The 13,650-nt window shown below is 28.7% G+C and overlaps 2 protein-coding genes across 2 annotated transcripts in view; both read left to right on the forward strand.

Annotated features, from left to right (window-relative positions):
* Positions 1 to 4,661: 4,661 nt before the first annotated feature.
* Positions 4,662 to 6,530, forward strand: LOC135931584 (tigger transposable element-derived protein 4-like). The gene is made up of 3 exons (XM_065468811.1): positions 4,662 to 5,288; positions 5,336 to 5,705; positions 5,748 to 6,530. The coding sequence occupies exons 1-3, from the start codon at positions 4,697 to 4,699 to the stop codon at positions 6,358 to 6,360; spliced, it is 1,575 nt and encodes a 524-aa protein (XP_065324883.1). The 5' UTR covers positions 4,662 to 4,696; the 3' UTR covers positions 6,361 to 6,530.
* A 5,502-nt stretch (positions 6,531 to 12,032) lies between these two features.
* The window catches only part of LOC135931614 (uncharacterized), a 28,180-nt gene continuing 26,562 nt past the window's right edge, over positions 12,033 to 13,650 (forward strand). The window contains exon 1 of the mRNA XM_065468848.1: positions 12,033 to 12,331. Coding sequence (XP_065324920.1) covers positions 12,053 to 12,331 — 279 coding nt within the window. The 5' untranslated portion in view covers positions 12,033 to 12,052. The remainder of the gene's footprint in view (positions 12,332 to 13,650) is intronic.

Below are 13,650 nucleotides of genomic sequence, written 5' to 3' on the forward strand. Positions count from 1 at the left end.
TATATTTAAAAAAATACATCCATCCTTACAGCTGTTCATGGAATCAAAGCTATACAAATAAGTTCTTATCATATTTCCAATTGAAATCCTTTTAAAAACAATAAATAAATGATTGAAATTTAATTTTTTCTATACCTCCTGCACCTATAACTTCATAGTTTATAACAAGCTTACTCTTATTGAAACTATTTACAACACATCAAGGAAATAAAAATACAACACTTACATGCACTATACATATTTAATTATTCTGACCCCTTCTACAACTTTAAAACCCTCTAATTTTCCCCCACCACCTACATCAATATCTTCAGAGCTATAAAACATTTTCAATGAAATAAAAGTAAACACTCACTGGTACAATAAATAATTATTCTGCACTCATCTACAACAAAACCCATATAATCTAACAATCCATCACCAAAAATCTCAAAAATACAAACAAATGGTTCATGTGGTCCTTGTCCTAATATTTGTCAAGCAAAATTTTGATAACTATTCCTACATATATTCCAAAATTAATGGATAATACATGCCTAAATAGCTATGTGAAGCAAGAATACAACAATTATAAGTTTGGCAACTATAATCCAAATGCATAATTTATGCCCCTCTTGCCATAAATATACTAAAATTACCAAAGCTAGAAAGTTTCAAGTTCATGGCCCCCCATCCTCTAGATGCCTAGGTTCAGGGTTACTATGCATAACACCTACAGATCCTCCTCCATTCAGCCTATTAAATTTAGCAAGCCATCCCCTGCCTATTGTTGCTACCAACTTGCCCCCTAGTCAGCAAACTCCCAACTTACAATCATGGGCCAATGATTTTTTATCAGTACCCAATGTTTCCACCATATCCCGTATTCCGCGTGGTGCTCGCAATTCTTTTGCAGAATCCTTTAACAAGTTAATCCTATTAACAGTAAACAATCCTGCAAACCTATCAAATTGGAAAAACTTACTAAGTTTTACTAATTCCACCCTTAAAATTCCCGATAATAAAAATATCCAATTATCTAAACACATTAAAACTTCAATATCTCTTTTCAAACCTGACTCTATTCCAACCCCTACACCTCAGACCCACCAATCCAATCCACTCCCTATTGCCCATAAGGCTAAAATAGTTTCAAACAAAATAAACAGCCTTAATATCAATTCAGCCCTTCGGGTCATGACTTCTGAAGATTTCTTAGCTCCAAACAATGAGTCCACTCTAGAAGCCTTGCTTCTAAAACACCCTTCATGTGATTCAGAATTTGCCTTCTCAAGCCAAAACGATCATATAGCCTCTGAAATCAACTCTGATGAGACGATCAAAGCTGTCAGATCTTTCAAAAGAGACTCTTCTGGAGGCCTTGATGGCATTCGTGCTATTTTTATCCAAGACATTTTAAAACCTAACATATCATGCAAAACCCTCTTGCAGAACCTTACCAGGTTATTAAATTTAATTCTTAATGGGCCCCTCCCACCACCTATCATTCCTATTCTCTTTGGTGCCCGCCTTATAGCCCTCAAAAAAAAAGGATGGAGGTATCCGCCCAATTGCTGTTGGGTCGTTCTTCAGAAGGACTATCTCTAAGATCATTGCCTCACGAATAAAGGAATCTCTTTCTTCATTCCTGTCGCCACTTCAGCTAGGGTTTGGTGTACCTGGAGGATCTGAAATTTCGGCCCATCTTGCTCGCATTACCCTCTCAAATAATATTCCTGACAATGTCGTTTTAAAACTTGATTTCAAAAATGCTTTCAATACAATCAAACGTCAATATTTCGTTCCCTTGTTTTGCCACAAATATCCTCAATATTCTACATACATTCTCAATATTCTACATACATTCTCAACAGTTACTCTAGCCCTACTTTTTTAAAGTACAATAACAACATAATAAAATCTCAGGAGGGAATCCAACAAGGAGACCCCTTAGGCCCAGCCCTTTTTTGCATCGGGATACACAAGATAATCCTAGATATTCAATCTATATCTAACCTCACTATAAATTCCTGGTACCTCGATGACGGTATAGTCTCAGGCAACCTCTCCACAGTCATGTCCATTCCCCCCATCATCGAAAATCTCTCTTATATAACAGGATTATCTCTCAACTTCCCCAAATGAGAGATTTGCTTCTTAAACCCTACAACATCCATCCCTTCAGAAACCACATTCCTCGCCATCAACAGAGAAGAGATGACACATCTTGGATCACCGATAGGGGGTGAAAAAGCAATCGAAACTTTTTTAAACAAATCCCTCGACAATTTATCTAATCTAAACTCACTTTTTAATTACCTACCCGCTCATCAATCCTTTTTTTTAATCAAAAACTATTTTAATATACCCAAAATCCTCTATGCCCTGAGATCCTCACCGATCTTCAAATGCAGCCATTTGCTAGTTTCCCACGAAACCCAAATTAAGGATCTCCTAGAAAACATATTAAACCTTAAATTCTCCAATTCATCTTGGCTCCAGGCCACCCTTCCATGCAAGTCTGGTGGTATTGGTATCCGATCCCCCTTACAACTTTCCCTCTCAGCCTTTATCTCATCTCGTCTTGCTGCTCAATCTATTATCGACAATGGATCTACTCCTTCAGATACTGACCTCTAACAGGCCCTCACCTCTTGGGACAACAACTGCTCTCCCACCCTTAGCCGCCCCACTTCCAGTACCCAAAAAGACTGGGATGCTCCTCTGATCGCCCGTTCCGTTGAATATCTTATTTCGAACAGGCCCTTTGAGGAAAATCCCAATAATTTGGTACTAAATGCAAATTCTGGCTACGAATGGTTGGAAGCCATCCCCAGCGCCAATCTTGGTCTCCTCATGACTGGCGAACAGCTACGTATATCTATAGCCCTCCGCCTCGGCTGTAATGTCGTAGTTCCCTCCATCTGCATCGATTGTGGTCAGCCCATTGAATCGAAGGCTTACCATCCCTTGCACTGCAAGTTCTCCCGTGGACGACAACCTCGTCATAAATCTATCAATAACATTTTACTAGCCGCCCTCAAAAAAGTCAATATCCCATCTACCCTCGAATCAGTGGGTCTTTCAAACGAATACGCCATACGTCCGGATGGTATTTCTCTCATACCCTGGTCTAATGGTCTTCCGCTAACATGGGGTTACACTTGCGTTGATTTTGCTGCCAAGTCTAACCTCTCATTTTCTGCTATCGAAAAGGCAGAAATCCTTAAAAAAAATAAATACGCTTGCCTCGCCAACACTATGTTCATTACTATCGTTACCAATACCCTAGGCATGTTTGGAAACGAGGCCCTCAATTTCATTAAAATTATAGGAAAAAAAATGAGACAGATCTCAGGGGACCCCAATGAAGGATTTTACCTTCGACAGCAGATTTCCCTAGAAATTTGCCGGTCTAATTTTTTAAGTACTCACTCTTCTCTTGGATGATATATACCCCCCCCCCCTTTTTTTAAACCCATATATTTTTTTTTATAGTCTTTTTTAATGTCTTCATAGATCATATATATTTCTTTTTTTTTATATTTAATTTTTAATATATCCATTTTAATATATATTTTTTAATCCTCTGTAATTTTAATTAAAATCAAAAAATAAAATACAGTTTAATATAAAAAAAAAACAAATAAGGTTTATTAAAAATTATAAAAAAATAAATATATATTTTATATAATAAAAAGTTTTAAAAAAAATATTTAAAAAGATATATAACACCCCTAGAAGAGAATGTTTAAAAAATTGGACCGGAAGATTAAGAGAGAAATTGCTGACGAAGATAAAATTCTTTATTGGGGTAGTTTGAAATCTCATTTCTTTCTATTGTATTAATAAAACGATTATTTGTTAAATTATTCACATTTCTACTTACAAATTATAAATAAAATTTTTAAATTTATTTGATAAAATTATAATTTAATTAACTAATGATAATGAACACTATACTATTACAAGTTTATAATATTAACTGACATTTTTAAGATTATCAGCACTTTGAACTATATTATTATTGCTTTATATAAATTTAGTTAAAGTTTTGTAAATAGCATATCAAAAATTTGTTTATAAATTCTAATAAATAAACTTGTTTTTCTTCTAAAATATTATACTCCATCATAATATGTATCCTTCTTTTATATTAATTTAGTAATCAACTACAATACTTTCATCTTCCATATGGATTTTTATCAATTTAGATCGTAGTAAATAAGTGAATGAATTTTAAAAGTTATGAAAATTAAAGTTATGTTAAATTACTCAAGGAGTTATAATGGTTTTACAAAGTTCTTTGTTATATTTAAAAATTAGTAGAATTAAAAAAGCGATACGTTAATACCTCTAACTTTTTACCCCGCCTTGGCCACTATAAGCTGACCCCAGAAATTATATATCAAGGCAAATTCTCTCACCTCCTCCCCCGTCTTCTTTTGAGCTTTATTGTAAAATTAACTAACGAGTAATTTTATTTCTGTTGGATCAGTTAGGATAAAATTAAGTGAGCTGGGGTTTTATATATCATATCTTTTGTTTATAATTTCAAATACTAATATAATTAAAAGTATGTATAAGAATGTAATATTTTCATGCAGATCTATCTAAATGGTAACAATGTGTATTATTATTTTTTGGTTATATATATTTATAATTTAAAAAACATTCAGTATGTGTTCATTCGTATGCACATCTGATTGTCTCAACTATGCCCACTATGACAAAAACTAAAAAATACCATCATCATCAATTGACTTTTTGTGAAAAATTAGAAGTTATTAAATATCTTCAAAATCATTCTCAAAGAGCATGTGCAAGAAAATTTTTAATAGGACATGGAACTGTACACAATATCAAGAAAAATAAAGATGATATTATTAAAGGATTTGAAGAAGGTATTTTGCCAAGCCATAGAAAACGAAAATATAAATCATCTGAAAACGAACAGATTAATGATTATACCTGGAAATTCTATGAAAAAGCTAAAAGCCAAGATATTGTGATATCAGGGCCAGTTTTAAAAAATGCTGCTCTTAAATTTGCTCAACAATTGGGACAAGCAAAATTTCAGGCATCAAATGGATGGCTTGATTCCTTTAAAAATAGACACAATATCAGTTTTTCAAATTCTACAATTAAAGAAGTATCTCCCATTGATTTAAAAGAAACTAATGAATTTAAATCAAATATGCATGAATTAATTAAATGCTACACAGCACAAGATATATTTAATGCAGATGATACTCTACTATATTTTAAAACACATCCTAAAGATATACCAGTAAATGATATTCAAGCTGGTTAGAAAATTATATTACATTTTATATCTATAATATTACATTTTTAGCAAACAAATTTATTGAAAAATTTTGTGTCATTTTGGCTATTAGCATGGAAGGAAATATTTTAAAGCCCTTAGTTGTTGGTAAAACATGTCCTCAATTTGATATAAGTCAATTACCTGTATTATGGAGAACAAATAATAAAACATCTATGTTATCTAGAATATATGAAGAATGGTTAAATTATTGTAATGAGAGATTTAAAGAAGAAAATAGAAATGTATTAATGTTTTTAACAAAAAAGCCATCAAATCTTAATACTGATTTTTCCAATATCAAAATAATATTTATACCTTCCAAAAAAACATTCATACAGCCATTAAACAAAGGTGTTTTCCAAAATTTCAGATTAATATACAATAATTTGACAAAAAAGTTTTAATTTATAATATTTATCTAAAATTTATATATATTTAGGTTAATTGAAAAAGAAAAATCTGATACTTATAGCAAAAATGATTATCTTTTAGATGCAATTCAATGTATATCCGAGGCTGTTAGAAGCATTAATCCTGAAACCATCAATGAATGTTTTGTTAAGTCTGGAATTATACATGAAAATTACCCTGCAAAAAAAGATATTGTAGCAAATGAAGATACCACTACTAATAGTATTAATAATAATTTGACATTAACTCCTACAGAATCAAAACTTTTTTTGCAATATTTTGAGAATTTTAATAAGACCCTAAATACTGCCCAGCAAAGTATCAAAGATGAAAATAATGTGATAAACTTAATCCAAAAATCTAATGATTCAACAAACATAAACTCTAATGGTATTGATGGTGAAGAAAATGGTTTCAGCTCAAATTCTCAAAACTATGTCATAACATTCAAAGAAGCTAATGAAATGACCAAAAGATTGAAAAAGTTTATCATAGAAAAAGAACCAAAGGCTTTGAATGAAATACTTACAATTGAAGACATGATTATAGATGCACAATTAAGGCAATCAAAAAATGAACCAGTGCAGTTAAAGATGGAGCCAGATCAGCTAAAGAAGGATCAGAACCAGAATGAGATTTAAATTTATTTTTGAATTTTTTAAAATTGTATTTTGTATTTTTTTATATATATATTTATACACATAAATTTTAATGTTTAAAAATAACAATATTTAAAAACATTTTACAAACTATTTTATTTTTATACAAGCTTTATTTTAAATGTGTCTCATGTTGAAATAATATAAATTATGCTTTGTTCTAATAATGATTCCATTTTACTTTTTAAGTTTAAATTGGTGATTTAGCATAATAATGCATTGGGCTTGGAAAAAAGGATGTACAAACTTCATATAAACATTAAAGGCTCATTACTTTAAATTTCTTTTTAATTGTCCAGTCTAGAAAAAAAATGTGAAGGATAAAATCAGTAATTAACATTCTTCTATGTTTAAATCTTTTCCTACAAAATTTTGAGTAAACATTACTTTCGCAACCTTCAAGGGCCTTGAAATTTTTAGCCCGAGCCATGCAAATTTCTAATTGACACCAAAAATGTTCCGAAATTGCGTTATTTAAGCCTAGTTTCTCACGACTAACCGTATTTTTACCATAACACTATCACGTCATCCTCTGCTTTTCGCCTACCTCAAAAAATGTAACTCATCCTCAAGGTTTAACAGATTTTTTTAACACACGACTTAACAATGAGCCTATTTTAAACACTAGATAAATTTTCTTAAAAGGTATTGAATTTTCTTTATTTATATAATGAAACGTGCTGATTTTTTAAAACGGCCCAATTAAGATTTAACCAAAATATTATATAAGCCTGGAGAATTTGCTTATAGATGGCAGAAGAGTTTAGACCTCTATATACCAAATCTCGGGGCTTATATATATTATCTTGGCAAAAATTTTAAACGGGTTGTTTAACAACATTAACTGCAACTTAAAAAAAAATTAGAAAAAAAGATTTTCCAGTATTACAAATGGTATTTAATCAAAATACATTTGGAATTTAGACTAAAAATAAGGGCACAGGGTTTCTTTATTTTTTCAAAAGATAAATTTATTTCCGGTTCTTGAAAATAAAAAGATATTTCTTCATATAATATTTGATATGGTTCCGCTTTTAATATAAAAGGCACTTAAAAAATGTTTTTGATATTTTATATTAAAAATTAAGGTTGGATATGATAGAAAAATTACCATATAAGATCATATAAAAATAAATATATTTAAATGATATAATATCCTTACTAGGATTTAAGAAAAGCGCTAAAAATTAAAAATGATTAATAAATTTTTATGCTATAAATAGTCATACCAGCATTAGCCTGACATGTCACAAGTCCTCACTCGCGACATAAATTAATAAAAAAAATACTAGTTGATCTTGTATAATACTTACACATCTGATAGAATGGGGCTTAAGCATTAATTTTTATATATTATTTAAGATTCTTAAGATAAATATAAAAAAATGCTTACAACGATTACAGGTAACAGTGCAGATAACTTAACTCTTTAGTATATTAACCTTAAATTTGGTCTAGTGATGTGTTTTATATATATAATTTATTAACTATGTCCTGCCTTTAGAAAAACTTCCTGGTTTGACATATTTAGAAAAAACACCGTTTTTTATCCATAAATTATAAAAATGACCCTTTAGTATATTTTGATGATTTAAATATTCTATATATCTCTCTTAAAGTCTTAACTATAATATATCATTGAAAGTTTATAACTTAACTACAAGTCACGTAATTGTAAAATAGATATCACCTTGGGGTAAAGCTGTTATGGGTAAACTGTTAAATATTGAAAATTCTTATTTTCATTTATTCATTAGCCATAATTTGTATTAAATTACGATACGCGAATAATGAGAAATTATAAGTGAAAACCCATTAATGAAGTTTTAAAAAATAAAAAAAACATAAAACTTCATTAAATATATCTGCTATAATTTAAAATATCTATACAACCTCTTTTATTGTAATTTTTTTAAAATATCTTCATTTTAAATTATATATAAAAATATCATATATAAAAAAACCCTATTAAAATAAAATTAAAAAGTAATATTAAAAATTTATGGATTTAACAACTGTGTTCCCAAAAAGGAACCATTTAAATTCATGAATTTTGATTTGTATTTTTTGTCTAATATATTAAAATTCTTTCCCTTTAGTGAATTGCCTAATTTTACCGCCAAGACTTTTTAAAAACTAAATGTTATAGGCGAAAAAGTGTCGATAGTTGATATGACTATTAAAATGAAAATAAAATTGTTAAGATTCTTATGTTTTCATTATTTTTTTGGTTAGTTTGGGTGAGCGATTTTAGTGTTTGAAGGGTATGAAGAGATAGAAGTATATCCCCATATTAAAGATTTACTGGGGGCCCATGGGATGGTTGTCAAACCATCAGGTCTTAAGCCATCATGTGTCAAGTAAGTGAAGGGAGATGGTTAGGTATGTGAGTGGTTATTAAAAATTTATTGATGACGTGATATAATATATAGAAATGTGACGTGATGCTTACCTTGACTATATACATAATTTAGATCTTGTCTGCTTTTCGATTCAATCTTCCTTCTAATTGGAGAGATTAGATACAGTTTAGAGATGGATTGATTGATATGGTTGATTGAAAGTTGAGTATTAGAGGTGTGAAAACATTTATATAATATTATGGTAAACATAATACATGGATATCGTTATTTTTTATTAACGCTGAAAATGTAAAAAAAATACAATGTAACACTAAAAGATTAAACACATGCGTTATTATTTATTAACCATAGATAATTGAATACACCCAATAATCCCATAGAATAATATTTCAACAATATTTAAAATCTGAAATAATATAAGCGCTTACATGTAAATTTTTCCTGCATATTTTGAAACGGATTCTAGTTTCTATTCCTAAGCAATTAGGAAATATTGGTTTCTATTCTTATATTTGACAAGAAATTCGTAAACTTGTTTTATCATTAACTTAGAGAAAACTTTGATAATAATAATTGCGTAATAATGCCATTAATCAAGAGATATCAGTATAACGTATTCAAGATTTATCAAGATGTTTATACATATATATTTATATTTAAAATTGAACTTTATTAAACCTCATATAAGGTCCTTATCAAACAAGAATGGCCATTTGACTACACATGTCAATTATGTAATTTTTTAAAATATTATACAATTAATCAAAAACGAATGCTAAATCAGAGACCTTCATGAGCCTTAATTTTTTGATCAAGCCCAACCCAGGCCCTCAGTAAAAAAATTTTTTTGCCCAAGCCCGGCTCATATTTAATCTTAAAAAAATCCCAAGCCCGGCCCAAGCCCATATACAAAAATTTTTTTTTTTTTATTTAATGAAAATTAACAATATTTAAATATACTTGGGCAATCATTTTGCATACAATACTGAAATTTATTATTATTAGAAGAAAAGGCAATATTTCATTAAATTAGCAACTGTTTTAAATAATCTAAATTTAAATTTAATAATTTTAGGCTCAAGCCCAACCCATTAAAAAGATTTTTTTAAAACCCCGGCCCAGACTCGCTAGAAAATATGATATTAGGTTCATACCCGACCCATGGGCTGGGTATGGGCATGCGGTCCGGCCCGGCCCATAAAGGTTTCTGTGCTAAATATCCATATTGATTTAAATCATAAGAATTTATTCGAAAATTGGTATAACATGATTCAAATTATTTAAATCGTGATTTAAATAATGATTAAATTTAAAAAAAAATTTGAATAAAAATCTTGTTAAACAAATTATTATATTTTTGCTTGTATTTATTACATTTTATTTTTATTGAATAGGAACGGAACAGTTTATTATGTCTCATTTTATCTATTACATAAATTAATACAATTCTTATAAAAAATATATAGAATAAGTAATATATGTGTAGACTAATTAAAGAGGACTATGCCACAATATGACAATTAAGCGATTAACTATATTTCACTAATTGGCAATTGATCATATTTTAAAATAATGGTTTATTTTATAATTTTTTTTTAATTTCACTTCTTTCTTCATTTTTACATCCCAGTACTAATATATTTTTGACTCATCTGATAAATATTACAAAAAATACGATGTTTTAAGGGTTCGGGCTTATAATTTATAATTTGTTACATTGTTTATTTTAAATCAACTCACTCCTTTTACTAATACCGTATATATTTTTATTCCTTATACTTAGGTCATAAATTCAATAATTTGATTGAGACAGAACCACTTCTTTTTAAATAATAGAGCGTAATGGTGGGGGGGGGGGGGGGCTGATCAGTTTTCTTCAAATTTTATTACTTTCTTCTATTTTTTTAAAGATTTCTCTTCAACAATAAAAACCTTAACTGTTAAAAAACTATTTTCTACAAGATCTTAATGAAGAAACATATCCTATTACAATCCATTTGAAATCACAATTTTCTTGTGACAATTTATTTAGGGTTGCTTCAAATAAATCTGATAAATGGACTAACTTGGAATGACTCGAATTAGTAATAATGTTCTTAGGATAATCACTTAACATCTCATATTCGGAAGCTATAGGCCCAACAACACCCAAATTTTATTAAACTAAATATTATTTAACTTTGGCCGATATCTCTCTAGCCTTTTATCGCGAACCTCTTTGTTAGGCTTATACATCCAAATAGTTAGTTTCAGATAAAATTGTCTAACACCGGGGATCAGACCATGTAACAGATGAGCCTCAACCTGGATATGAACCTGCGAGCTTCTCCGCCATTTAAATAGGCAGAGAACGTTCTACATATATTATAAAAAAAATAAACATGTTAGTCATAGGAAAATGCTAGCATATAAAGTTACTCTCATACTCTATTAGCAGTATAGCAATGTATCATATCTAGGATTTTACTCATGATTTTAATTATTTACCATATCCCAATGTGCCCTTGTGCAATCTGATTTTATATTTAAACTATTTTCGTATTATAATTCTAAGCACCCTGTATAACTAAATTCCATTCATTTAAAAGAATCAGATTGAAAATTCTTAATAAAGAGTACTTGTAAATTAATACAATTCTTTCTTCTATTTAAGTTCAAATATAAAATATTTTAAAATACAATTATAGATAATAGATTGATTGCTAGGAAGAAGGGGGACTAAATTGAAAAAGGATTTGGGGCGAAAATATTTTGACAAAAGAACTAATTGTATTTTTCCATGTAAAATTATATAATATAATAAAAATAAGTCTGTTTATATATTTTTATGATTTATTTGAACAGTAATGTGATAGATATTAATAATGTTATAAATAAATTCCTAGATTTTAATAAATAAATAAAAGCATTTATTTATTATAGTTTTTTATTTATTTTCATTTTAGCATAAATTAAAATAAAATTTATACAATTTTTACCTGTATATTCGTAAATACCTGTAAATAATAAATAACAACGAAAAAAATGAACAGGTAAACGATATTTTCTTCATTTAAAAAAAATCATATTTTTCTGAAATTTTAATTTTACAAAAAAATCTCCTTTTTTTAAAAAAATAATAGTTTTAAATAAAACAAAACAACATTTTATTTTAAAAAGTATTAATAAATAAAAATTCTTTGTTGATAATTGTATATAATAATATAGGAATAATTCTAGTCATAAACATTCCAATGAATCTTAAAGTTTGTTTAAAAGGAGCACTTCTTATTTAAACATTGTAAACTGTGATTTCTCACTATAGACATAAAATGAATATAAAGCCAAAACCGTTAATGATTTGCTTATTATACATTCCAATATTCTTATTCTCCTCTAAAACTTGTGGCCAAATTGATATTCTATATAAAAATTATCCCAATAATCAAACTAATGATGGGTCAATAGAAACGATCGGAAATATTCGTAAAAGATACGTGCCTAAAGATCCTCCGAACATCTATTCACCACCCATTCCATTCAACCCTGGTCCAGGAAACTATGGTGGAACTGTTTATGACATTATTGCCAATGATCCTGAATTATCTAAGGTGACGATAAAAAAATTATAATTTTTTATTTACATTAAATTAGTGTGTTTTAAAAGATTGAAAATTATTATTAACATAAAATGTATGAATTGTACCTTCGTTCCACACATATAGAAAGAATACATTTTTTTCCATGTTTTATATATAAATACTGGATAAGAAATAATTTAAAAAAACTTTCCCGCCAACTGATGATAAATATTACATTAAAAATTTCCCACCTTCTAAACCAAATATTTAAATTATGTTGCATAGCAATTTTTAAATTTTATTATCTTAAAATTTCCTAATCATACATTTTAACTTTAACTAAAATAAAGAAACTAATGTTATATGGTGGTAAATAGTGTTGTTAAAACCCCCGATTCGGGACGATTTTAAAAAACGACCCGATTAAGATTATAACTAAAATAACATTATGTAAGCCTAAAGTTGCTTATAGCTGACAGAAATGCTTGACCACCTATTTACCAAATCTCGATTTTTGCATAATTTTATTTTAGCTAAATTTTTAATCGGGCCGTATTGAAATATCGACCCAAATCGGGCTTTTTAACAATACTAGTGATATACTTACATTTTTAATATAACATATCTATGAAGGGAGGGGAGACATAAGATACCATATAAATAAAAAAAATCACCCATAAAAATCCCTATTGAGTTCTAAAGGGGGAAAAAATTCTTAAATTAATCCTATAATATCGCAATTTTTGCTTATGCCTTTCTCTCTGAAAATTAGCTATATGGATTTGAAAAATCTATTAAAAGAGCACCCAGGCGCGTACGCAGGAATTTGGTCTGGGGGGGGGATAATAAATTCTTTTAAGAAATATTATTGTTATTTAAAAATATCAAGCATAAATTTATTAGGGCTAATAACTATTTCTAATACACAATTTTAAATTATATGAATTATAAAAAAATTATATATATAAACCGGCACATAAAAAACTATAAAATAAATGTGAATTAAAAAATATAAAGTGAATATAACCACCATCTGAATCATTTAAATGACCCAAAATAGAAATTTGAAATTTTTAAGCCTTTAAAATTTATATATAAAGTAAAAAATTTTAATGTTGGAAATAGAAATATTAATACACAAAATGTTTCTTAGGAATAATTTTATTTTGTATTATATTTACAATGTAAAATCCAATCTTCGTTGGGATTGAGCTAATTTTTCAATTACTCATCCTTACTTGGCTTCAAATGCCTATAAATATTTAAAAGATCCAAACCATTCAATCCACTTTCAGAAGTTGTACTTCTTAGGTATGTTTTCAGAGAACTGCAGACCCAGTTCCCAGGCC

Source organism: Gordionus sp. m RMFG-2023, chromosome 1, assembly GCF_954871325.1.
Source record: "Gordionus sp. m RMFG-2023 chromosome 1, tfGorSpeb1-WG-v2, whole genome shotgun sequence".
NCBI lineage: Eukaryota > Metazoa > Nematomorpha > Gordioida > Chordodea > Parachordodidae > Gordionus > Gordionus sp. m RMFG-2023.

Coding starts and splice junctions, on each gene's coding strand:
- LOC135931584 (XM_065468811.1), top strand. CDS start 4,697: ATGCCCACTATGACAAAAACTAAAAAATACCATCATCATCAATTGACT. Junction 5,289..5,335: donor AGTAAATGATATTCAAGCTG/GTTAGAAAATTA, acceptor TTACATTTTTAG/CAAACAAATTTATTGAAAAA. Junction 5,706..5,747: donor TACAATAATTTGACAAAAAA/GTTTTAATTTAT, acceptor ATATATATTTAG/GTTAATTGAAAAAGAAAAAT.